The sequence below is a fragment of the Arvicanthis niloticus genome, chromosome 6, assembly GCF_011762505.2.
Source record: "Arvicanthis niloticus isolate mArvNil1 chromosome 6, mArvNil1.pat.X, whole genome shotgun sequence".
Classification (NCBI taxonomy): Eukaryota; Metazoa; Chordata; class Mammalia; order Rodentia; family Muridae; genus Arvicanthis; species Arvicanthis niloticus.
In genome coordinates, this window is record NC_047663.1 from 54609013 (window position 1) to 54635880 (window position 26868).

General features: G+C 41.8%; 1 protein-coding gene across 1 annotated transcript; it reads right to left on the bottom strand.

Annotated features, from left to right (window-relative positions):
- LOC117710153 (myosin-2) lies at positions 1–26412 on the bottom strand. The gene is made up of 40 exons (XM_034504812.2): positions 26394–26412; positions 26208–26250; positions 24126–24349; positions 23868–24011; positions 22273–22429; positions 21200–21227; positions 21003–21117; positions 20804–20896; positions 20192–20255; positions 19975–20073; positions 18993–19096; positions 18390–18528; positions 17995–18113; positions 17756–17905; positions 16537–16707; positions 16142–16451; positions 15457–15536; positions 13910–13997; positions 13706–13823; positions 12213–12336; positions 11991–12127; positions 10584–10839; positions 8996–9238; positions 8708–8884; positions 8479–8624; positions 8307–8397; positions 7827–8216; positions 7024–7150; positions 6041–6159; positions 5712–5908; positions 4910–5093; positions 4664–4829; positions 4444–4568; positions 3980–4288; positions 3692–3895; positions 3013–3138; positions 2757–2927; positions 2569–2673; positions 2372–2467; positions 1–279 (listed from the first exon to the last, which is right to left on the bottom strand). Exons 3-40 carry the CDS (start codon positions 24327–24329, stop codon positions 127–129), a joined length of 5829 nt encoding a protein of 1942 aa, XP_034360703.1. The 5' UTR covers positions 24330–24349; positions 26208–26250; positions 26394–26412; the 3' UTR covers positions 1–126.
- Between the last annotated feature and the right edge of the window lie 456 nt (positions 26413–26868).

Below are 26868 nucleotides of genomic sequence, written 5' to 3' on the forward strand. Positions count from 1 at the left end.
TTGCTTGCAAAGGAACTTGGGCTCTTTATTTCCTTACAACAGGATGGAATAGAATTACACAGGGGCATGACCAAAGGCTTCACATTTTGTGCCTCTCTTCAGTCATTGCACAGCATCAGGGCTGCCTTACTCTTCGCTTATGACTTTGGTGTGAACCTCCCGGCTCTTCACACGCAGCTTGTTGACCTGGGACTCGGCAATGTCAGCCCGCTCCTCGGCTTCTTCCAGCTCGTGCTGCAGCTTGCGGAACTTGGATAGATTTGTGTTGGATTGTTCCTCCTGAGAATAAAGACGAGATTATATTTAACTCATGCTATAAACGTTCTAAGCTCTGTAGACTGGCAGAAACAGAGCTTGTTGTGGCTATAGAAGTAAAATCTGACCCTTTCCAAGATTCTTGCTTACCACTGAAACTGTTTTGTGATTAGAGATCGGTGTCTCAAAACTATCACATCACAAATTTTGCAAACAAAACGTCTTTTTGTAAGAATCTTATTTGCGTGTGTGTCTGTGTCTGTGTGTGTATGTATGCATGTATGTGTGTGTGTATGTAATGTGTTCATGTGAATATGCAGAGTCTCTTGATGAACAGAAGAGGGCGCTGGACTTCCTGAAGCTACAGTTGAATGCTGCCGTTAGCTATTGTTAGAACGGGTGCTGGGAACCAAACTCAGATTCTTGGAAGAGCCACGAGTACTCTTAATGGCTGAACCATCTCTCCATACCCAACGACCAAATTATCGGAATGGATATATGCCAGGAATAAAACAAAGAAGAAAAAAGATCAGAGGATCAAGAATAAAAAAAGGGGGATTGGGCAGGTGGTTAATGCTTGCTCTTAGGTGATAACAGTTAACTTAAATTAGTTATTCCTCATTGTAGTAAACATGATTTCATAATCATTTAAAACATGAAAATGCCCGTTGAATTTGACCATAGATTAGTTTGACACAAAATGATTATTTCCTCTGCTTTGATAGTAACAATTGCATTGACAGATTCTCAAATAAGACATCTTTACATTGTGGGATTTAAGCCTATTTACTCACTGATAGACAAGTCCTTCAGATAAGTAAGGGTTTTCCCATTTAGTAATGTGTCCCTGCTGTGACTGCAGTCAGGGATAAGGCTGCCCTCACTTCTTTCCCCTTGTCCTCCCTTGGGCCAGCTTTGGTATGAGGGTTATGCGAGCTTTGTAATGTGAATTGGAAAGCTTTGCTTCTTTCCCATGCTCTTGAACTGCTCACATAGCTGGGGATTATCTGTTCCTTGAAGTTTTGACAGACCTATCTGGACCTGGGTCCTTTTCAACAGTAATCCTGAAGTAACTTTTTAGCCCAGCTTGGTAACTCCCATTTTCCTGGGGGAAAAAAGTTTCTTTGTGACCTCAGCTCTTTGAACTGTTTTACACATTACACTAAAAACATTGCTCTATGTGCAAGGCATGTCTCCCTTTATATTCCTGTGGTGCTATTTGTATTGTCTCTAGTTTCTTCATTAAACTAGCTATAAATGTATTTGCTTCATTAATTCCCCAAAACTCATCAGGTATTACTAAAATGTCATGTTACAAAATAATATACTCTAATCGATTCATTTCTTGCTTCATTGGGTTATTGGTATTAATTTCTAAATTAGATATAAATGCATTCATTTATTTTTAATTTTGACTCATGCTAAAAGGCTATAAACCCATTGTTTTATAAGGCCTTATTAACCCACTAAACAATTTTGGCTGCATTCCATATATTTGTAAAAGTCACATCTTTATTTTAATATTGTTTATACTAAATAATGATCTAGTAATCATGCTTTTCCAATATATATTTTAGCCTGACTTATTTTTTACTTTTATTCTATATTTTATATGTGCAGATATTTTGTCTGGATGTATGTCTGTGAACCACTTGTTTGCCTGGTACCTATGGAGGGCAAAAGAAAGTGTCAGATGTCCTGGTTGTGGATGCTGGGAACTGAACTCAGGTCCCCTGGCAGAGTAGCCAGCATTCGTAACCGCTGAGCCATCTCTCCAGTACCCAAGAGTTATTTTTAAGTTTGCTTGTTAACAGCTAGGTGTCTGGGGATTTCTGCTTATGTATCTTGTCTCTGTACCACTTAGTCCCACCATAGCCTGGGAGAACAGCCTGAATAATTTCTGCTTTTAAATTTTTTTAAGGTTCCTTTATAAGCCCAGGTTTTCCCTTAAAATCAATACTAGAAACAATATGTAAGAAGCACAAAGATATACAAAGTTCTGATGTACAGAATCTGTAGAACAAACATCTTTTTTACTAAATGAGGTAGTACAGTGAATTATTTAGTAGGTTTTCAATTCAAGGACTTCACTAATCTCTATTCTAAAGATACTCACAGCCTCCTCAGCTTGTCTCTTGTAAGATTTCACTTTTGCCTGTAGTTTATCCACCAAATCCTGAAGCCTGAGAATATTTTTTCGGTCTTCTTCTGTCTGCAAGATTATAACAACCATAGGGCATATAGGGCATGCTATCACTGTGAGTGTCTCACACACATCTGGAGGGCACTTAGCTGCTAAGAACCACTGCCTACCTGGTAAGTAAGCTCCTTCACTCGCCTCTCATGTTTGCGCAGACCTTTGACAGCCTCAACATTCCGCTTCTGCTCACTCTCCACCTCACCCTCCAGTTCACGCACCTACAAAAAGGAAGACTCTGAAGAACTTCGATCCAATGAGGCATTGGAAACATATAGAAATGTAGAAGCACAGAGACACCCACCCTGGCCTCCAGTTTCTGGATCTGCTTCTTGCCGCCCTTCAGCGCCAGCTGCTCAGCCTCATCCAGACGCAGCTGCAGGTCCTTCACTGTCTGCTCCATGTTCTTCTTCATCCGCTCCAGGTGGGCGCTGGTGTCCTGTTCCTTCTTCAGCTCCTCCGCCATCATGGCGGCCTGACGAGTGATAAAACAGAGTTGGTAAGGGCTGACAAGGCCCTGCAGGATTCAGACTTGCTATCTCATTTCACCCTCTGCTCACGTCAGTGATGGCTTTCTTGGCCTTCTCTTCTGCATTGCGGGCTTCCTGGACAATGTCTTCCATCTCTCCCTGGATTTGGGAAATGTCTGTCTCCAGCTTCTTCTTGGTGTTGATGAGGCTGGTGTTCTGGTTAAAAATAAACGTTACACTTTCTTATGCTATCAAATTACTTAGTGGTAGTTATTTCTTGAAAACCATAAGATAAAAAATTGTAAATAAAAGAAGTGGTCTTCAACATTAAGAACTTTTGTTATATATCACAATTATAAAGAGAAAAATTAGAAATTCTGAGGGATAGTCAGCACCTTCACATGCATTAGAAGTAAGTGAAATAGCTTAATAATCTTATAATTGTCATTTACCAATCAGACTGTCCATGCCCATAAATAAAATTGCAACAGATGTTTGTAGTGTGACATTTCTTCACAATAAAAAATGTCAATGTTGACAATAAGGATTACTAGATATACTGATATGGTAGAGTGTGGTCACCCATAAAATGCTCTAGAAGAGAATCAAAAACAATTGCTAAGATAAAACAGTGAGAAATTTCTCACTCAGTAACACAGTAAAATTTGGCAAAAGTTAAAATCTGGCTGTTAATGTTAAAAAGGACAGGCTTTTATATTCTGAGATGCTTAAGTATTTACTGCAGGGAGATGTTTGTGCAAAGCCCCACCTGGGTGTGGAGGAGCTGCACGCGCTCACTGGCATCCAGCAGCTCCTGCTCTGCAATCTTCCTGCTCCTCTCAGTCTGTTCCAGCGTGGCCCGAAGCTCCTCAATCTCAGCCTGCAGCAGGTTGGCTCTGCGCTCAACCATGGCCAGCTGCTCCTTCAGGTCCTCTTGGCCCCGAAGAGCATCATCCAGGTGCAGCTGAGTGTCCTGTGCAGTGAACAATCATTGAGACACGATGTCCTTGGGATAGGTCACACTACTCATCTGGCACCACCTCTTGGTGTTACCTACTTTGAGGATGCCTTGTGTGTTCCTGTAGTTTCTCAGGGCCTCGGCAGCCATGCGGTTGGCATGGTTCAGCTGGATTTCCATCTCGTTGAGGTCTCCCTCCATCTTCTTCTTGATCCTGATGGCATCATTCCTGCTCCTGATCTCAGCATCCAGCGTGCTCTGCATGGACTCCACGACTCTAATGTGGTTTCTCTTCAGCTGGTCGATCTCCTCATCCTTCTCAGCAATCTTCCTGTCAATCTCAGACTTGACTTGGTTCAGCTCCAGCTGGATGCGCAGGATCTTTCCCTCCTCATGCTCCAGAGATGCCTTAAGGACAGCAAGAGACGATATTAGCAAACAAGGAACAAGCATGCTGCAGTGTTGCCACACACACATGACTGTGTGCCGGGCCTGCTTATGCACCCTGTAGGTGGACTTAATTCTTCCTTGATATGTTGGGTAACCTTGTGTGCAGCCTGTACCTCTGCTTCCTCTAGAGCAGCCTGAAGTTCACACTTCTCTTGTTCGACCTGCTTCTTTATTTTCTCCAGTTCGTGGATGCGCTTTCCTCCTTCTGCAATCTGCTCCGTGAGGTCAGAAATTTCCTCTGTTAATAGGGTAAAAAACAGGTAAGTGGTCAAGGCGTGACAGAAGAGAGTTCTTTCCAAGGCATGAGTACTGTTGAGAGAGAAGGGGCCTTACGCTGTAAGTTCTTATTCTCTCGCTTCAGAGTTTCTAGCTGATCCAGCGACTCCTCATAGGCGTTCTTCATCTTGAAGAGCTCAGTCCCCAGGGAGCGGGCCTCCTTCTGGGATGCCTCCAGCTCAGCGTGGGTTTCCTCATACTTCTGCTTCCACTCTGCCAGAATCTGGGAAACCAAGAGCAGTGAGCTGCTGTGGATGATGGAGAAGGGTGCACCGAGCAGAGAGAGGATGCTTCGGGAATCACCTTGTCGAAGTTTCTCTGCTTCTTGTCCAGGGCGGCGCAGGCCGCATTGGTCCTCTCCACGTCCAGCATGAGGTCCTCCACCTCATTCTGCAGCCGCTGCTTCGTCTTCTCCAGGGAAGCACACTTGGCGTTGACGGCTTCTACGTGTTCCTCCGCCGCCTGCAGACGCTGAGCCAGCTTCTTCCTTGATGATTACATAAAGTTTCAGGAAGAGGAAACCATATTAAAAATATGAACTATCGCCACATTGAAGAGTATCGAAAACTTTATACTGAAGCTATTACTTCATCCAACAAGATTCACTAGGGTCCTCTTAAAACCAGACATCATTAATACTCAGCAGTGAACAGGACAAACGTCACCAACTTCATGAAGCTCACAGACAAGTGAGAGAAACCAACAGCAGTCAAGTCTGAAATTGCTTAATAACACCCTTCAGATATGAATGCAGTGAAGAGTAATCAGATGCAGTGTCTGTGGGTGAGAACTCTAGCTATTTCAGGAAGGTCTTGCTAAAAAGACACAGTGAACTAGTGAGAGACCTACAAGGACTGTTGGAGCAGCCAGTGCCGAGGCAGCAATGAGCTTGGGGCAGTTGGCAAAGAGCAGCAGGCTCTGGAATTAGCAATTATTTTTTATTCTTTGTTACATTAACTGGATTTTAAGCCAGCAGGTCAGGGATATGTTCATTTTATTTGGGAAGTATTATGATAGTCTAGAATTCTAGACAGAAGCTAGTCTACAAGGGCCTGACGTGGATATGTACAGCTTTCTACACATCCTTTCACAAGTGTGCACATACTTGGCCTCCTCCAGCTCCTCCGTACGCTGGATGGCATCCGTCTCATATTTGGTCCTCCACTGGGCCACCTCGCTGTTGGCCTTGGACAACGCCCTCTGCAGCTCAGCCTTAGATTCCTGCTCCTCCTCGTACTGTTCCCTCAGCAGGTCACAGTCATGGCGGGAGGACTGCAGGGCGTGGGCCAGAGCGTTCTTGGCCTGTGAAGATGATCACACCTTCATTGTACTAGATATTTAAATACTTAGTCCCCTTAAAGATGGTGGAACTGGCTCCTTCCAGGGTCAACTCATGGAACAAACTGTGGCGATCAGCCTTAGATTAACAATCACCTTGACTTCCTCTTCAAGCTGCCTCTTTAGCTCCTCGATCTGTTGAGTAAATGCTTGCTTCCCCCTTGATAACTGGGATACCAGCGCTTCCTTCTCATCAAGCTGCCGGGAAAATTCACCTGGGAAACGGAAGAAACAGCACCATTGTTCTCTAAGTAAAGAGCAAACTCTGAAACCTATTTTAGAAGTAAATTTAACTCTCAGCACCCCAGGTTGAGAGTTCAGATGATTAAATTATCTACTGACATTTTCAGGCTCTGTGCAAAATCTCCAGGTTTTCTAATAAAACTTGCATAGCAACCCAGAGGGATAAATACAGTGTGAACTCCTTTTCTCTCCTCTTGGTGAAATCTTATTTATATGACATTATGCAAAATCTAGTGTTGACTGTCTAAATGAGGATCTAAAATATCTGCTTCCACAGATGTATGTGTGTGTGTGTGTGTGTATTTGCTACAGTATTCATGTGAAAGGTGACAACTCTTTGGAGTTCTCTTCTCCCACTTTCTGTGGGTTTTAGAGTTTGAACTCAGCACTCCAGGGTTGTTAGGTGTTGCCCAGTGAGTCATCTTGAGGACCCTTCAGGAACAGGTACATTGCTTCATTCAAAGATTTAGTTCATGATGACATAAACAAAAGGATCTGAAGGGCTGGGGACACAACTTCAAAGACGGCTACTTGCTTGGCATGTGGGAGGCCCTGGCTTTGATCCCCTGAGCTGCAAAATAGCAGTGGCAACAACAAAAGATATGAACTGAAACGCTGGGATCATGCTGAAGTATCTCCTGATTCCAGTGCCTCCTCTGTGGATAAATCCTCAAGGCCTTTCTGGATCAGAGCTTGAACTAATCATGACTTTAGACGTAGGCAGAGCCTGAGCCTTCTGGTGAATCACTGGTATTCTTAGTTGCTTATATCAGCATCTCATTTCTTTTTAACTACTTCATCTCTATACTCAGAAAGTGTTGAAGATGGAGAATTACCAGATTCGGTCTGCAGGCGTCCTCTCTGGGTCGTCAGGTCGTTGATCAGGCGCTGCTGCTCTTCCTCCTTTGATTTCAGTTCACTCACCTGGTCCTCCAGGGTGCGGCACATCTTCTCTAGGTTTCCCTGAGGGAGGGGAAGGGAGAGGAAAAGGGAAAGGGAGAGGAAGAGGGAGAGGGGAAGGGAGAGGGGGAGAGGCAGAGGGAGAAAGAGAGAGAGAGAGAGAGAGAGAGAGAGAGAGAGAGAGATGACAAAGCTTGGAGAGAATGAATAGCCTTTGCTGCAACTAATTTTCCTGCAAAGGAAAACATATTTCTTTGAACAAATAAATCAAATTATTCTATATTTAATATAACCTAGACAATGTGTTTCCTTTTACTGAAGGGAAATTATAAAGCTGGATGCAATAGTAATATAAAAAGTTGAAGATTAGACTCTGATTTGATGATTCTGTAAGGATTATATGGTCTGTTCTCTATGAAGTTATTAAAAAATGCTTCACTGATTTTACATATACAAGAATATTGTTATACAACAAAAAATATGAGAGACCCTAATGTGGGAGAACACAGGTGACCTGTGCTTAAATCACTTATTAACAGTGATGGACTCTTGTGCTTGGCTTCTTTGAATCCCATGTCTTCATATGTAAAATGGAAATACTAAAAATTACTATCATTTCTCTGGTCACCTTTCTATATTCCAAAAAATGACAAATGACTAAATGTCTAGAAAGTTCTCTATGCCAACTGATGTATCCATATGGATTAATGTCGTTAATATCCATTTTTCAAACATGTACCTTGGCCTTAGACACTGTCTCTACATTACTGGCGAGGTCATCGATCTCCATCTTCATCTCACTCTTCTCCTTCTCCAGCTTCTGCTTCACCCGCTGCAGGTTGTCAATCTGCTCCCCGAGCTCAGCCACGCTGTCAGCATGCTTCTTCCTCAGGGTAGCTGCTGTGGCTTCATGCTGCAGGGTGGCCTCCTCCAGGTCCCTGCGCATTTTCTGGAACTCAGCCTCTCTCTTCTTGTTCATCTCGATCTGGGCTGAAGTGGCCCCGCCGGCTTCTTCCAGCCGCTCGCTGATCTCCTCCAGTTCCCGGGAGAGGTCAGAGCGCTGCTTCTCTGCTTTGGCCCTGGAGGCCCGCTCTGCCTCGATTTCCTCCTCCAGCTCCTCGATGCGGGCCTGGGGGTGGTGGAAAAGACCAACTCAGTTTCTTGGGTCAGTTGTTTTTCTTTTAATGATGAGTTAGACTGATGGAAGCCATGGACTTACCTGCAACTCCTTGATCTTCTTCTGCAGTTGAATGCCGATGGCCTGCTCATCCTCAATCTTGCTCTGCAGGTTGCTCATTTCAAACTCTTTCCTTAAAGAAAAGAAACACAATGTCGAAATTCCATTTGTAGGCAACTGGGAGCAAAGCCCTGAGCCATTCTTTGCTGCTTACTTTTTGAGCCTTTCATCAAGCTGCTGTTTCTCATTTTCAATGTCCATGATGGACTCCTGGGCTAACTTCAAGTCACCCTCAAGTTTTCTCTTGGCTCTTTCTAGGTCCATGCGAAGTTTCTTTTCTTGCTCCAAGGACCCTTCAAGCTAGATGAATATAGTGTTTGAATCAGAAGAAATGTATAGTTTCCTTTAGAAGGAAATCATTCCCTGGGTAATTCACAACTCACATCATCCACTTGCTGTTCAAGCTTGATTTTGGCTTTGGTCAGGGTGTTGACTTTGTCCTCCTCTGCCTGCAGGTCATCCAGGGTCTGCTGGTGGGCCTCCTGGAGGGCCTTCTTCTCCTTGGTCAGCTTGGCGATGGTTTCATCCAGGCCTGCCATCTCTTCTGTGAGGTTTTTCACCTTAGGAAGAAAACATGCTTTGCACTAAGTGTTAGGTCTTAATAGTTTTGGTTTTATGCTTTACTTCTTAATTAAAATGAGTCCTAAGCTTCCCATGTATACATGTCAAACCTTGTTCTCCGTGGCGTGCTTCTCCTTCTCAACCTTGGCCAGTGTCAGCTCAAGGTCATCGATGTCCTTCTTCAGCTCTGAGCACTCGTCCTCCAGCTTCCTCTTCTTAGCCGTGAGCTCAGCGTTGATCTCCTCCTCGTCCTCGGCTCTCTCGGTCACCTCTTTGATTTTGGCTTCCAGTTGGATTTTGGTTTTGATCAGCTGGTCGCATCTTTCCTCTGCATCAGCCAAGCCTTCAGCTTCCTAGAGTTGTCAATATAATCAAAATTAAGGAGAAAGAATAAAATATATTGCCATAGTAAGAGTTTAACGTTTTTTAGTTGGTCTACTGGATTTCTTATGTTTATTTATCTATTCAAGGAATTGTGTTTCATAAACCACCTACTATATACAATGCTTTTTTGCATATGTGAGAAAAACAATCTAGGTTGTTTTCTCTCCTTTATGACAATGTGTTTTATAAAAGATTGGAACACCCATCTTTCAAAGGCTGCCATTAATTTAAAACAAAACTTACAATATTGGACACCAAACACATTGGTTCCCTGATGCATTCATGAAATTCGTTTTCAAGCTGACCCTTGTGAGATGGGTAGGAATGAAGTGTGTAAGAATAATTTTATAGGGAAAGCAGCAGGAGGCAGATAGGGGAGTATTTATTCAGGGAAATCCTCTGTGAGGATGGTTCTACTTTACAAATGATGTATATAGATATATGATACACTTATACATATATATATATATGCTAATGATCCTCTGCCATCATCCTTTGAATGCCTAAGAGACTGTGGTATGCTCCATGTCATGAATTCACCTGAGTGAATGGGATCTGAGTAACAAGGGAGAATAAGAAGGAATAATTAGGTGCAGATTTGAAGGAAGCAGAAAGAAGACGTGTGTGTGTGTGTGTGTGTGTGTGTGTGTCCTTTAATGCACAAAATTGTACCAGACAAAGTCAGTTTAACCCAAATGGAAGCTAGTCTTGTAAATTATATTCCCAGATCAATAGAAGGATTTCTAAGATGGCTGGCCCAGAAGTGAGCAGTTAGTAAACTTTGTGGAATAAAAACTGGGAGAAGGCTTGAAGCTAAGACAGAGTTATGGGTGTGGTACAAAAGACCACTGTCTGTGGTGATGAAAGAAATAACAGGCTTGACAAACAATAATTCCGTACAATCTGATATAGAACATTGTCATCCACCAGCTGTTCATTTGGTAATGTGAAGCCAATGATGACAAGATGTTCAAGAACATTTGAAAGGAAAAATCTCTCCATATCATCTTTCTCTTAATACATTACTTGGGTTGTGTTAACCACTTTTGAGGACTACCTTTAAGCTGAAAAGAAGCCACAATTCCTATAGACATAAAATTGTGCAGACTAGAAGAAGACAGACATTTCTACCTCATTGACATGGTACTGGTTTGGGAGTGTTTATTGAGTAGTGAGAGAAATGTGTCTAGTTAGAGTCTTTAACCATCTCTGTACAATGAGTGCCTCCCTGTCAATGAAACATCTCACTTATCATGGCCAGAATACCAGCACTTAACCTTGATTAGTGATACCCACAGTAGAGCCCCAACTTACAGCCTGAACTTGGAGTTGCAAGTCATTTTTTTCTTTCAACAGGGACACCATCTTTTCTTCTAGTTCTTTTCTCTTTGCCTCTGACTTGGCGAGCTCATCCTTGGTTTTCTGGAACTCCTCCTTCATGGTGGCCATCTCCTTCTCGGTCTCCGCACTCTTCAGGAGGGGCTTGATCTTGAAGAAGAGTTTCATCCAGGGCCAGTGCTTGACATTCATGAAGGCGCGGATGTTGTACTGGATGCAGAAAATGGACTCCCTGAAATGCAGCGGTTGCTAATTAGATGCAGTGGATGATGAAGTGAGTGTAAATTTCAGGAGTGAGGGGCGGATCTTCTGTCCTGCGCCCCCCACCCCCATCCCACCACATTCTTTATTTGCACTCAACCTTGGCGACTAGAAAAGTTATATTTCATGGCGATGCTCAAGGACTTGTAACCATTTATTTCTCTACACCATTGTGTCTCAACCTTGGATGTGACTGGGATCACCTAAAGAGTTTGTTTAAAATACTGACTCTTGACTTCCACTTTCAGAGATTCTGATTCAGAGTATTCGGCACAGACATGAAATTTTTTCATTTTAATAAGATCTCAATGACACAAATTGAGGATTGCCCTTTGAGAGGCATTGCTGTTCATCAGTGCTTCAAACACACCCATGAAAGCAGCATAGGTCAGCGGAAGGGGCCATGGCCCTTGAAAGAGTTGGTGTGGAAGACTTCAAAAGTCAGATTTTTTGGACAGTCTCTAGTTTTACATTTTAGTATTCTATGAATGCAGCATTCTAGTGTAGAATTTTACATTTGCCTTAATCTAGGCTGTTTAAAAAATTATTGACCATCATATCTGGGTAGTTAGCTACTCAGATATAGCATAGTGACTAAGGTCAGAAAGATTAAGCATAATTTCAAGTGATAAAAGTTGTCTCATGCAACCTGTTTGTGTGTGCACACAGACTTGTTCATGTGTGTGGATGCACAGGTGGCCATGTGTAACACACTCCTCATTTCTGGTCTCATTTCTGGCTCTATCATATATTAGTTCTTTAACTTGACTGCCAGGAAGTTAACTCCCTTGATGACATAGTAACTTATTATGAAAAGTTCTTCACAAGTACCCTATTTTAAGTTACGATAGTTCAATAATAGAAATAATCCAACTGAAGAAATGGTTTATATACTACATGAAGCCATTTTTTGAAATTACTATACATTTTAAAGTCCTCTGTTTAATGATATGTCTAATAAAGCCTGGTCAAAAATAAATAAAAAGACAAAAAAATACTACGCACTGGTGTGTTTTTTCAGTGTTAGATAAAAAATCTTTTATCAGAACCAAGTCCTAACTGTTGCCACCTTGAGTGTATTTTTGAAGACACAAAGTGTGAATAAACTATGAATTTTTATACCTTCTCTCCACCATCTTCTGGTACTCCACTCTCGCCAAGAACCCTCTGCACATGGCCTGGGTCCGCGTAATAAGCTGAGCCAACTTGTCGTCTCTCATCTCCTCTAGGAGCCCCAGAAGACCAGCTTTGAAAAAGACCTGAGTGCAGGCGATGTTGCAGATCAGAAACGTCATAAAAGTTCAAAGGGCAAGAAGACTCGAGACTGGATTTCAAGAGGATTACCTTGGTGTGACCAAACTTATATTGAGTGTGGTCAATATCAATGGAGCCAAGAAGCTTCTCAGAAGCCTTCTTGCTATCGATGTACTGACCCTCAGGGATGGCACTTGCATTTAACACTTTGTATCTGTTAAAATAAGTGTAGTTTGTAAAGGTTTGATTTACAAACTGTAGCCAAGTTCTAAATGATTTATTTTAAAAAAAAAAAAAGTTTACTTAAGAATTATTATTCTTTGTTCACATAGGAATGTTATTTGCACATTTTTCAACCTATTTGCTATATATTTTCATGCCCTCATAGCTTCCTTTATATTTACAATCCTTTTTGTTTCTTGGACAAGGTACGTACATATAGCTATGGCTGTCCTAGCCGCTCTCACTATGTAGACTAGACTAGCCTCAAAGTCACAAAGACCCACCACCTCTGCCTCTGGAGTGCACAACCCCACTCGCCCTGTTCCTTTCTTTTTTATCTGACTCTGTCCTCAAAGAAGGATCACATGATCTTGTTCACATTGAAGAGTAAAGGGCCTATGCAATATAATATGTTATCATGGCTTAATATATTTACTTTAAAGGAAGACTCTAGGTCTAAGAAATCTGTGTTTTTAAATTAATGAATATAGAGGAATTATTAATTGATATTAACTAATTACATTAATTAGTATTAATTAAAGAAAATAATCCATAAATTTAAGAAGGAAAAAGGGAGGTGAAACATGGGAGAAACAAGAGGGAGGAAAGGGACTAGGGAAATGGTATAGTTATATTTTAAAAATAAAAAAAGTTAAGGAATATAATAGATAATATTTTAGATATGGGGAATTATCCTAATGGCCTAAGAGCAAACCTTGGGTGCCCTTGGGTCTTGAGCACTGCTACTCTCTATTAACTTAACCAGCTCTAGACTTAAAGGAGACCAGTGTCCTACAGCTGCCACCCAGAAGTCATTCTCGACTCTCAAGATCAGCTTATCAGGGAGGAGAAAAGAGTTCTAACTAAGGAGTTGCCACTGTGATACGTCCCCTCTTATTCTGGGGAACTGGGAAAGTAACCTGCAAGAGAAAACTGAAATCAAGCAGTACACAAAGGTGTCCTATTTGTAGCTCTACAGGCAACATGCCACTCCAGTGACCTATTAGCTTTGACTTTAAGCAAATAATTTGATCTCTCTGAACCCTGCTTCATTTGTCCAGAAAATGAGGTCATAGTACTTTTTATCTCAACCGCGTGATAGTTGGAGTTAAATGAGATCAAGGAGTGAAAAGGATAGCTCTCCTAGTCACTGACGTCAGGGAACGTATCTATGAGCCTTGGTAAATCCAGTGGAAATTTTGCATATAATACTTAACATCTTTTTAATGTGTTGTGAGACTCAGAACCTTCAGTCCTTTTGTGGCTAATTAAATAAAGACATGCTTTTCACTAAATTGTTTTGCTTACATCCAACCTGTTTATACTAAACATCAAAGACAGATCATAATTAGAAGGCTGACCTCTGCTTGAAGTCTGCGTAGAGGATCCTGCTGGGGAACCCCTTCCTGCAGATGCGGATGCCTTCCAGCACCCCGTTACACCTCAGCTGGTGCAGGACCAGTTCGTGCTCCATGGCACCTGCAAATGCATGTTTATTTCACAGCAGAATACAACACAGGAGATGTGACAGCCACGCTATGTGCTTTCATTCTAGAGTCTCTTACCAGGAGTCTTGGTCTCATTGGGGATGATACACCTCACAAAATGAGGATGGGTGCTCCTGAGGTTGGTCATCAGCTTGTTCAAATTCTCCTGTAAGAGCAGGAAACTTTAGTCAGAATAGCAGCGGAGGGAGGGAAGAGCAATTGGTGACATCTGTAAAATCAGTCTGTGGCTTGTGGTGTGTGTGTGTGTGTGTGTGTGTGTGTGTGTGTGTGTGTGTGCACGCATGTACATGTGCACATGTGCATGTGTACACTAATCCTGTGGAGCTTTAGGCCAACCTTGGGTATCAGTCCTTGGGTATCTTCCACCGTGTGGTTGAGACAGGGTCTCTCGCTGGACTAGACATTTGCCACATTGGCCAGAGCTTGCTGGCCTGGGATCTTCCAAGGCTACATTTGTCTCTGCCTCCCACCTCACCAATGGTGGGGTTGTAGGAGCACACCACCATGCTTGGTTTTTTTTTGTTGTTTTTTTTTTTTAATGTGGGTCCTGAGAAACTAAACTCAGATCCTCATACTTGCAAGACAAGTACTTTACTGACCTAGCTACCAGCCTTGGCCCAGGAGAAGCAGCTCTCATATAAAGAAGGAAGACTTTTGTTGCTTCTGCTGAACTGTAGACTCTTCCTCAGTCCATCTGTCTGCATTCTTGTTGGCAGGAAGGATGTGTGTGGGGAAGCCTGACATGTGCTTTCTTTCACTTTGTACTAACATTGTCTTGCTGTCTTTCCTGACCTTTGATCACCCATTACCTACTAGATCAGTAGTTCTCAACCTGTGGGTTGCAAGTCTTTGGGGGTTAATAGCAGATCTTTACATTATGATTCATAACAGTAGCAACAAAGGTAATTTTATGATCAGGGGTCACCACAGCCTGAAGACCTGTATTAAATGGTCACAGGAGTAGGAAGGTTGAGAACCACTGAGCTAGATGGTGCCTCCATCTCTAGTTCTTCAATGAGGAAATGCAATCCTGTACCATATTTGGAACTTGGATAGTTTTTTACAGCTCCATCCATAATATAATAACTTTATAACTTGGTGTTTTCAACTGAATGGATCAGTAGCAACAATATTATATTAGCTTCATCATAGGTTAGCTGCTAGGTTGTATTAACCTTTCTTTGTTTTGATGTTGGTTTAGTTTGGACTTGCAGTCACTGGAATACTCTGTTTTCAAGTTTTCAATCCCCCTACTTCTGCCTCCCAAAGATTACAGGACTGCAACCCCACAATTTCCAGGTTCCATAATCTTCCTGATATTCTCTTAATATTTCTGTACATTGATTTGGTCCTTGTCACCCAACTGGTCTGTGAATGATGGATCATTGTGTTTTGTAAGATTTCCAAGGAGGTGCCCTTCATTCTATGGAGACTTAGCATGAGATGTGAGATAAGATAGTATCTGGATGATTTACATTTCTTCCACTACAGATTAATCAAAGTTGTAAATGTCAATCCTTTTCTATAATCTTCTAGAAAATGTGATCTCATACTTCTAGAGCCAAATTCATAAGGCAATTGGGGATGTTACAGTTTGTTCTTACTCTGAACAGGGCAGACACGGTCTGGAAAGAGGACCCCTTCTTCTTGGAACCTTTCTTGGCAGCTCCACCGCCACTTGCCTCTGAAGAAGGAAAAGGATAGTGTTGTTCCAATACAGTCATTGGCCTCCCTCTCACTGACTTCAGTGCTCTTGATACTCAAATCAAACTTTCCTCCACCCCAGGAACTTCTTCCCACTCCACTGGCCCTCTTGAAACATTGATTTTTTAAACTAAGTTTACACCCACTTTTCTGTGGTTCTTATCTATATGGATATAGATATATATATAAATGCCAGTCACCTAACCATGAAGAGACAGACCTTCTGATATTCATTCTTAGCCCACAGTGACTTAAAATATAATCAGCAAAAGTTAATGCTGGGGACAGAATTTGGCGACTCTATTGTCTGCAATATGCTCAGATGCTTCATGTTCAGTAGAGTGGGAAAAAGATGAGAGATTTTCAGAATCCCAGGCCTTTTTTTTGGTTGAGAGCCTCAAAATACCTTGTGATAATGGTCTCTTTTCGTAGAGAGGTGAAGCACAAATTTCTAACTACAGCATAGCCTACTACTCAAGGAATTAAGGGTTTGGCATGCCACCCTTCTACCCAGGCTATCTTACAGGCCTCAACCTAATAGCTCAGTTATAATAGCTACAGAAAATTAAGGCTTTGAAGCTTTACCTGCTTCTGCAGTTTGAGTCCCAGAGAAGAGGTAAGCCAGAGTTTTCATTGAAGACTTCTGGTACAGCCCCACCACGGTCTCATTCAAGGGGTCCTTGTTCTTGTCCAGCCATCCAGTGATGTTGTAGTCCACGGTGCCCGCATAATGAATGAGGGAGAAGTGGGCTTCAGCCTTGCCTTTGACCACTTTAGGCTTCTGGAAGTTGGCAGACTTTCCAAGATGCTGTTCATACAGCTTGTTCTTGAAGGAGGTGTCTGTTGCCTTGGGGAACATGCACTCCTCTTCCAGGATGGAGAAGATGCCCATCGGCTGGATTGAAGGTGAGGCAGAGCAGCTGAGTGAATAAGAGCAGAAAGTACATGGGAAGGAGACACAGAGCAGGGGAGTGGGATACCTTCTCAATGAGCTCGATGCAGGCCGCCAGGTCCATCCCGAAGTCGATGAAGGTCCACTCGATGCCTTCCTTCTTGTACTCCTCCTGCTCCAGCACGAACATGTGGTGGTTGAAGAACTGTTGCAGTTTCTCGTTGGTGAAGTTGATGCACAGCTGCTCCAGGCTGTTGAACTAAATAAGTAGACGTGCTTATTTCTCTCTGAAATTAACTGGACATTTTATTTAAAATAAGTTATAGATGAGTGTCAACGTCGTTGATCAGAAGAGTCTTTTTTTGCCATACAAAATAAAAAGAGTAAGGAAGGTTTGAGGCATGGAGAAGTCACTGTTTGTTGCCATTTTACAGAAAGTCTTACATCATCACTAATACTCTTAGCTTGAATTAGCTTAAATTTAGAAACTTTTTTCCCTGAGTTTTTACTTAGCCTCCCTCTATTTTTTCCAGTTGCCCCTATGGCTTCCAGAGGACTCAACTCTCAGTCCATAAAATGTTGGTTCAGAGCTTGCACTGCAGGAATATCACTGTGGTGGGCATTTCAAGTGACTAGTAATTTGTCCTTTAATGTGGAATGGAAACAATAAACAAGACACAAAAGATCACTAAAATAGAACAGGACACATTTATTTCTCTAGAAGCCCTACCAAAATGTCAAAGGAAGTAGATATACTTAGAGTTATGTGCTTTTCCTTGCTTTTCTATAGTTTCTGTTAAAGCCGAGTTTTATTGTAATAATCAAAAGAGACGATAAACTTTTAAAAAGCTCTGAGCAGGGAAGTGTATTTCATGATCAAATAGAAAATTTTATTTCATGATATTACATTAACAAACATTAAAATTTAATTGCATTTAATTAATGATGATTCTAAATTATTAAGCCTTTCACAGGCTTTATTATCTCCCTAAGTATTTCACTGTATACTCCGAGCATATTATATGTTACTAAGTTCTGCTTTGCTCTTTAATATCAGATTCCTTTATGCTGTGCAACTTTTTGAGCCCTTCCCTTTGCACAAACTAACTCCCTCTATCCTGCGTGAATTGAAGAGTCTTTGTTACACAAGTTGTTTGACATTTACTACTGGAAATGACTAGTAGGTGCCAAGAAAATCTCCTTTATGTCTTCATATAACAGACAGTGGTGAGGAAGTTGCCTAATACTCTTTCTTAGTAATATAGTCTTAGCTATAAAGGTGTTTCATCAATTAGCTTGCAACTTACATCAAATATCTCAAAGCCAGCAATGTCCAAGACCCCGATGAAGTACTGCCTGGGCTGCTTGGTGTCCAGCTGCTGGTTGATACGGGTGACCATCCACAGGAACATCTTCTCATACATGGCCTTGGCCAGGGCACCCACAGCATTGGTCACCTTGAAAGATGATGGTAGAACTCTTGATGTTACATGAGGAAGGTTCAATGCTTTGATGCCCTTGTGGTGGTTATTAATGTCACGCTTACCTGCTCAACAGTCTGGCCTTTGGTGACGTACTCATTGCCGACCTTGACCCTGGGGTAGCAGAGGGCTTTGAGCAGGTCAGCAGAGTTCAGACCCTGAAGATAGGCAGCCTTGTCAGCAACTAAAAGAAAACATGGACACAGTGGTATTAGGATACAAAGAAACCCATTTTCTTAGAAAACTGCATCTTCAAGCACGTTGTGCAGAGTTTTCAGTACATTTTTAATAATCTTCCCTACGTTCTTACTGAGTTCAAGAACTTGACTACCCTCAAATGATGTCTGTGCTTCACGTAGCATGTTATTTTAGTTTGCCTTCTTAGGAAATCTCAGAATAACACGTTAAGAACACGAGCTTCAAATGAAGCACGACGTCAGGTGGAAGATGCAGCTGGTACCTTCAGTGCCATCTGGCTCAGCTTGTTCCTCCCGCTGCTTCTGCTTGAACTTCATGTTCCCATAATGCATCACAGCTCCCGTGAGCTTATAGATGGAGACCTTTTCATCATTTGTAAAGCCCAAAATGTCAATAGCACTCTGCCAACAAAGTCGAGATGAGAACTCTTAGGTTATGGCCTGCTACTTACAGCTCATGTTCCCATCCCTCACCAGCTTGGTCAAGCTGAGGAAATAACACCAGAACAACTGGAGGGAAGGGAGTTCTTTAGCAGGGGCATGGAAAGGATGCTCACTCGAGCAATGAAGTTATAGGTTTCTGTCTTCTCACGTGTCAAAGGGAAGATTAGGAGAAAACATTGTAAAACTCAGACACATTATTTTTGAGAAGTCGCAACTCAGCTTCATCAAAGACCTCTGCAAACTCTGAGGTGATGGAATCTTAATAGCCCGTGGAGGGACAGCATCTGAGCCCAGGGAGCCAATGTTTTCTTAACACCCTCCACTCTTTGCTGTTTCTTCTGGAGGCTCTGAATTGTTTTCTTAGTGAACCACATCTCTGACCCTGCACAGTAATCCTAAACATTGCTCTGTATTCTACTCACATCTGTGGCCATCAGTTCTTCCTGGTCATCAATGCTGGCCACACTGATCTCTCCTTGGCTGACAAATGGGTAATCGTATGGGTTTGTGGTGATCAGCAGCATTTCTAAGTACATGGAAGAAAACAAAGATGAGCATAGTCAATGTCTTCATCAAAGCAAGAGATTTTCAGATCATTTCTAAGGTAACATCAAGATACATGGGTGAATGACTGATGGGTGCTAAATACCTTGAAGGTGGTGGCATGGTGTTCCCTGTCACTGACTAGTTCTTAAACATCACCATGATTATAACAAATGGTATGCATTGTGTGAAATTTTCAAAGAATAAAGAAAAGGTTACCTCATACTACCATAGTCTTTATTGTAGTGGCTATTTAAAAATCAGAAATAGAAGCAAATTTCCGAGATTTTAAAGGGGAAAGGATATGATTACTGTAAAATTTGCCTACCTCTAGTGTGGAACACTGTGCAACTGACCACAACACCATGCAGTAATAATAATGTAGATAAAACAGTGAGACATTCAGTAAATATATATAAATTATACAAGTGTGACCATTACTCCAACTGGGTAAATTATATGCATTTATCTATATGTAATAATATGCCCATAGAAGGTGAATGGGATGATGTTTACATAGGTGTTCATAATGGTTATTTCATAGTAGAAATTGGAGATAGTTTTGCACTTTTCCTTTGATTTCTTATGAATCTTTATAATAAGCAAATATAAATACTAACAAACCTACAAAGTTTTTTTTTTTTCTTTTTTTTTTTTTTTTTTGGTTCTGGGGTTTGAACTTGAGCTCAACTCGGAGCACTACAATTACTCCTGAAAAGCTTTTTTATTTTCCATTAAAAAATAAAAATAAAAAAGCTCGACAGGATTCAGACATGGTGCATCAGGTTGGGCAATGCCCTGGCTGGTTTGGGGACTAGTATAGGGAGAGAAACTTTGGAGAAGAATTATGACATCCCTCACCAATCAGCTCTGGCTTCTTGTTGGAGGTGATCTGATAAAATATATGGTAGCTTCTTTCCGCCTTAAGCTGGAAAGTGACCCGGGACTTCTCTAGCAGATCTAGAAGAAAGCAGATTGCAAGCAGGAAAACTGTGAAAGCTGACAGGGCGCACAGGTTTGGTTGTCAGGCAACTTTAGCAGTCCTGCGAACATTATGGGGCTGCAGGTGAACACTCACAGGTCTCGATGTCAGCGGACGCCAGTTTCCCTGTAGTGCCAAAGTGGATCCTGATGAATTTACCCTTGGAAGGAAAACTGACATGTCTACTTTGTTCTTAAGAATATCAAATCATTGAAAATGCTCAAAAACACTTGGAACAATACTGCTTTAATTTTAAACCAAGTCAGAGACTATTTATAACAGACTATCTTCTGTTTTACAAGTAGAAGGATTTTATCTTGGATTTAAGAATTTATGAATATAAATATACAAGGTGATGCTGTGTTAATTAGCTTGGATTAATTATCCCACAATGTATAAATATATTAAAACATCCCATTGTGTCCCATAAGTATATGCAGTTTGCAAGCAGGAATTAAAATTAAAGATAAAATATTTTGCAGTAGTAGTAGTTATAATAATAACTAGTAATAGTAGAGTAGTAGTAATAATAATAATAACTCCAGAAAGGAGTCACATGTCCTTCTGGCCAGAGTTTTTGATCTTCGAAATAAGCCAAAGAAAACCACAGTATAATATAATGTGAATAAAGATTAAAAGACTGCATCAGAGACTTCCAACAGATTTTGGCCAATGAACAGTGCCCATCCAAGTGTACAAGAGACTCACAAAGCGAGACGAGTTGTCGTTCCTCACAGTCTTGGCATTCCCAAAGGCCTCCAGCAGGGGGTTGGCGCTGATGATTTGATCTTCCAGGGTCCCCTGCAAGGGAAAGATCGGACCTTTAAATATTGCTTACCAGGCTCAAAGGTTTCCTGCCAGGGAGGCCCTCCCAAAAAAGTTTGAACTCTGTGACGGTCACCCTCACCTGCATTTTGCCAGAAGTCGCCTCCTCCTTCTTTTTATCCCCAGTAACTGCAATTGTTGCAAAGTACTGGATGACACGCTTCGTGTTCACAGTCTTCCCAGCCCCGGATTCTCCGCTGTCAAATCAAAATAATCAGAGGAGACCCCACAACTAGCAGCTTCTACAGCCATGAAAAGAAAGAGTAAAACCCTACTTACGTGATCAGGATTGACTGATTCTCCCGGTCTGCAAAAAGAAATTGCAGGCACTTAATGTTGTTTCAAACCCCCTTGTAAATGGTTACAATGGTATCAGGGCTTGAGATTTCTATTTCTCTCTTTAGCAGCCTTAGCTCCTGGTGCACAGTGACCTAACATCTTCTCTCTCTTATCTCCCCACACTTAGTGCACATACAACTGTTTAAACCAAGTACAATCACTCATGTCTTCCCAGAACATTTCATTCAAAAGGGAAAGTACTATGATGAAGAAATTGCCTAAAAAGCCTTGGTAGAAGGGAGACTACATTGTGTTTTCCTGAGGCACAAGGCTCTCTTTCTAATCTACTACTAAATCAATATCTAAACTAAACTTGGCTTGTCTATCCCATTTTGATGACAATTTAAGCTAGTGACACATTCATGGTGGGCAAAGGGACAAATGCCAACTGGGACATTAGAAATATTTTGATGCATGGGGAGTAGTAAATGGTGGGAAGATGGAAGTGCTGACAGTACACAGTGCTTCACCATACTTTTAAAGGAAAGCAAGAGCTACTATGCCTCACTCAGGCTCAAGAATCCTCCAAGCCATTTCCAAAGGGTCCACAAGTACATAAGATCAACCTAGCTGAGAGAAACACCATAGAGGTAGAGTCACAGTATAACATCCTAATACAAGATATGCCTTAAAGTCTCACTGGTTGGTTCTGGCAAAGGCAGCACCTTGTGTACTGTTGATCGTAATATTTGATACTAAGGAGAAAACCACAAAAGAAAAGTTTGTTCTCTTGCCTTTTTGCCATACAGTAACAGTCTCTATATGTGGCTATGTCTATGTGTGCACATGTATATCTGCACATGGATGCTTGTGTTTTAATGTTCATAAGTCTCACTGCAAGTAATCTTTTGTTGACCCTTAAACATTCAAGCTCAGTGGTCATTCTGTATTATCTTACACGAGCCCCTGTGGAAGGGGATCATCTCAAGGGCAGTGGTGCAATTGATTGGGGACTTTCTTTAGAGGTCCACAGTGAAACGTTTAGGCACAGAGAAAATAGCCAAGCCACTTACCAGTTAGCATGAACTGGTAGGCATTGTCAGAGATGGAGAAGATGTGGGGCGGGGCCTCCTGGCGCTTTTTGCCTCTGTAGGCTGCCACCACTTCAGGGTTGTACACTGGGAGCCACTTGTAGGGGTTGACAGTGACACAGAAGAGGCCTGAGTAGGTCTGCATAAGGAAAGAAAGAATGACTATCCAAAGGTCCTTCTTGTCTGTGCAACTCACGTAGTTGGACTTTAAGAAAAAGAAGGACTTTTGTGAATACATTTCTCCCAGGCATCAACATGGAAGCTGATTGGTTGGCAGACAGCAACATCGTTGAGGGCAATGACCAGTTCAGAGTTCCTACTGCTTCCCTGGGACTTGTCATGGTTTTCACACAGCAGGAGCGTTAACACCATGTCTGTCTATTTGTTTTAATGTGGACTGTGAGAGATGTTTTTGCTGTTGTTTGAAAGAAACAGGAATATATTTTATTTGCAGGATGGAGACACTTTGAATTTATAAGAACATAAATGTATTCAACAGTAAGGGAAGTATGGGGAGAGTTTGGAATATTTTAAGATGACATGATAAAAGCCTTTCAAAAGCAAGTGGGGCAGTATGTAAATATGGCGGCACTGGGAAACACTGTAAAGTATTTTTTAGTTATACAGTGACAAAGAACAAATAAATGCATGCTGATTAAACGCAGGAATTTAAAAGTTGTCTGTCAACTGGTGAAGGACTGTCCACTCACCAATTAAAGTGACTATGGAGCATAAACACCTGGTATACCAGTGTGGGTGTTACCCGGCTGAATATCAGGACTGGCTAAACTGTGTAAAAAATATGAATATAAGATACATCACATTCAAATGTTTATTGGATATATATTATATTCTAGGACTCTGCAAGAATGTCAGACTAAAACATAAATAAGATAGAGTCCTTTGAGAAATTCCCAGTCAACACAGTAGATGGGGAAGTTAATGGATGACCAGGAAAAACATAGTCAGTGTGAATGCAGCGATGAAAAGAGAGGGGCAGAATACTCAAGGCTACCTGGGGATGCTGGAAAGATCCCACAGATGAAAGAAACTAGAACACAGTGACTCTGGTATTGTTGTGTGGGGAGATTTAAACCCCAAATAAAACTTAACCCCTAAAAATTCCATTTTAAAATGTTTTATAGTGTTTATCTTTCTTCATTGAGATGGTTCTGCAACAGCAATTGACAGGGAAGGTAAGGAAAGGCAGGAGAAGGGAGGGGAGGGGAGGGGAGGGGAGGGGAGGGGAGGGGAGGGGAGGGGAGGGGAGGGGAGGGGAGGGGAGGGGAGGGGAGGGGAGGAAAAGGGTGGGGAGGGAAGGGAAGGAGAGGCAATAGCATGTTTAATCAACAGATTTGTGATAAAGCCAGTGGCCAGAAGGACGATGGCCTTCCCTTGGGAGAGAAGACAAGGTGTTACTTTTGGGATGTGCCTTATAGTTTCAATAATGAACCTTTTAATAACTAGTAATTCTGCTAGTGACTTCTAGTGACTGAGAGATATGTAGGGCACCTTTGTGCCTCATCTTTTAGAGCACATGGCGATGACACGAAAGACCCCTGGTGTGGGCCACTCACGTAGATCATCCAGGCTGCATAACGCTCTTTGAGGTTGTACAGCACAGCGGGCTCGTGCAGGTGGGTCATCATGGCCATGTCCTCGATCTTGTCATACTTGGGAGGGTTCATGGGGAAGATTTGGTCTTCTTTCACCGTCAGGGTCTGGTAAACAGGAAAGATAACTATTGGTGTCAAGTGAGTGAGTGAGTGACCAACCCTGCAAAATGCAGCACAAATGTAACAGAACAGGTACAACATGGTGGACTCTCTACACACCGCTCCTGCTTCGGTTTTCACGGTCACTTTCCCTGCATCTTTGCTTTGAATGGTTCCTTTGACAAAGGACTCCTTGGGCTCCGCCACAAAGACAGATGTTTTGGCATCAAAAGGCCTATTCTGGGCCTCGATTCGCTCCTTTTCAGACTTCCGGAGGTAAGGAGCAGCCTCCCCGAAAACGGCCATCTCGGAGTCGGAACTCATGGCTGCTGAACTCACAGACCCTAAACGGGGCAAAAAAAAATCATACAGTCTGCAGTGCCTGGTATAACAGATCTTTGTACAGTTATCACTATTTGATCTGTATGAATATCTTCCCTGTATGTATGTACTGTGTGCATATACTGTGTGTACTGTGTGCATGCCTGATGCCTAAAGAAGCCAAAAGAGAGTATCAGCTCCCTTGGAACTGGAGTTACAGATGGTTGTGAAGTGTCATGTGGGTGGTAGGAATTGAACTCTGCAAGAGCAACAAATGCTTTTAACTTCTGAATCATTTCTCCAGTTCCAACTAGCAGATCTTTAGAGTGCAGTGGTTCTCAAACTGTAAGTTGCTATCCCTTTGAGGGTTAAAACACCTTTTCACAGGGGTCACCTGAGACCATCAGAAAACACAGATATTTGCATTACAATTTATAACAAAATTACAGTTATGAAATAACAATGAAATAATTCTAGGATTGGAGTCACCACAACATGAGGAACTACATTAAAGAATCGAAACATTAGGAAGGCTGGGACCCACTGTTGTAGTGTCTACTGAAGGGACCCCAGTTGCAAATTACACTAGGCAATTTTACTACTACCAGCCTGCGGTGGCTGAACCAAGCATCACAAGAACAGAGGTGCAAGAGGTGGCAGTGATGTGTGCTTACGGCTGGATATCTGGTATCTCCCATCCTCTGAGACTGGCATCCCAGTTGGGAAACTAGGTTATAGGTAGAGTGATGATACCAGCGATTGTGTGACCTTGGGTAAGTCTCTTGATCAACTGGAGCCTTGGTAACTACATCTCTAGGGCAGGGATGATAGTACAAACTTCTTTTTGCTTTGAAGCCCTTGAGATAGGGTGATATTTGGAAAAGTGATAAAAAGACTACTAAGTAATTGAAACAGGTTCAGGTTACTATTTATATAGAAAATGTCATTTATTCTATTGTCAAACATCTCTCTGGCCATATAAAGAACTACTTTATTTCCACGTGTAGATATTTGGCCAAATTTGCCCAAAGTAGTTTGGAAGGATTTTAATTGTGTTTCTGTTTGTGTTCCTCCCCCCCCCACACACACACACCCCTTTTAAGTTGGATGCTGGGTAAAGTTATTCTAACACGATGTCTTTGCACACTAAACCAAGCTTAACTCATGAAGGAGACAACCCACACTCATCTTTGTGCTTCTATATGGCAGAGATCCCAGAGGTCTAATTTTCCTTATACAGAATGTGAAACCTGGCAGCTTGTTCCACACTGTTTCAAGGTACAGGTAGCAGAACAATACAAGGTGGGCAAGTTATTCTGTACAGTCACTGCAGGACCAAATGCTTGAAACTCTTTTAAATCTTCTCTCCCTGTCTCCCTCTACAGAGACACATCATGCAGTAGTAATGAGACTGCTGAATTTCTGTTTTATATAAAAACATTTCACTATGTTTTAGTTTTATGGGATGACTTTTACAGGTGTCTAGAAAGTTTAAAAGAACCATTGCTCTAAGTACTTTCTCTTTTTTTGTGAGAGATTTTGATTACTAAATGAATTCTATTGGCTTTTCTACCAAGGGGATTTTTTTTTTTTTTTTTTTTTTTTTTTTTTTTTTTTTGCAGAGACAAGACAAACAAAAAACAAAACAAAACAAAAAAAAAAAAAAAAACCAAACAATTAAAAGAAAAACCCAACCTTTTAGAATGGATTTTGCTCACATGGCAGGAATAAAAGCCCTTCTTCCCTCTCCAGCCCGTTTCCTTAAATGCAGTTGTTAGTGTTTCCTGAGACATGCATTTTCTCAGAGGATGCTAAGTGACATGGAGCCCTCCCAGAGGACTCTCCATCACACCTCCAGGGACTGGTTAGTTCAACCCTTACCTTATTGGCAAATGAGAAGGTGCAGCTGAGACGTAAGAGGGTCCTGTATGAGAAAAGAGCAAAGCACTTGATTAGTTGAGAAATAAATCCCACTCGCTACTGAAAGTCGAAGGCACTAGGATTCACAGACGTGAAATCCAGGGGAGCTGCAGCCCGGGCTGTGGCCAGTGTCCTGCTCCCACCTACCTTGGAGCTTTTTAAAGCAGGACGAGTCAGCCTCGTTCGGGACTCTTTTATATGGCTAGCTATGGAAACAATGCGACTGCCTCTTCTTTCTTAAGTCAAAAGGAATTGTCTGGCAAAAACCCTCTTGGCAATCGAGCGTCTCTGCATAATTCTCATTCATATTAAGAATGGTTGGATATAATTAGAAATATTTTTCTTATTGAGTATGTGGATAAATCTCCTATGGATAATTTGAGAAGATGATCTGAAAGGAAGATTTGGGCTGGTGGATAAAGACAGTGGCCAGCCAGCAGGATACCTGGCTGCTGTCGAACGTCTTTTTGGCGACGCCAGGCATGCCATTCAGAGCCTTGCATCACTCTCGAATATTTCTCCTATTAAACGATATAAATAAAATACACTTATTTTAATTTTGCAGGGCTTAATTTTCACCTGCTAATCCTCTTTCTACAACCCAGCAAAAATTAAGTTGCAT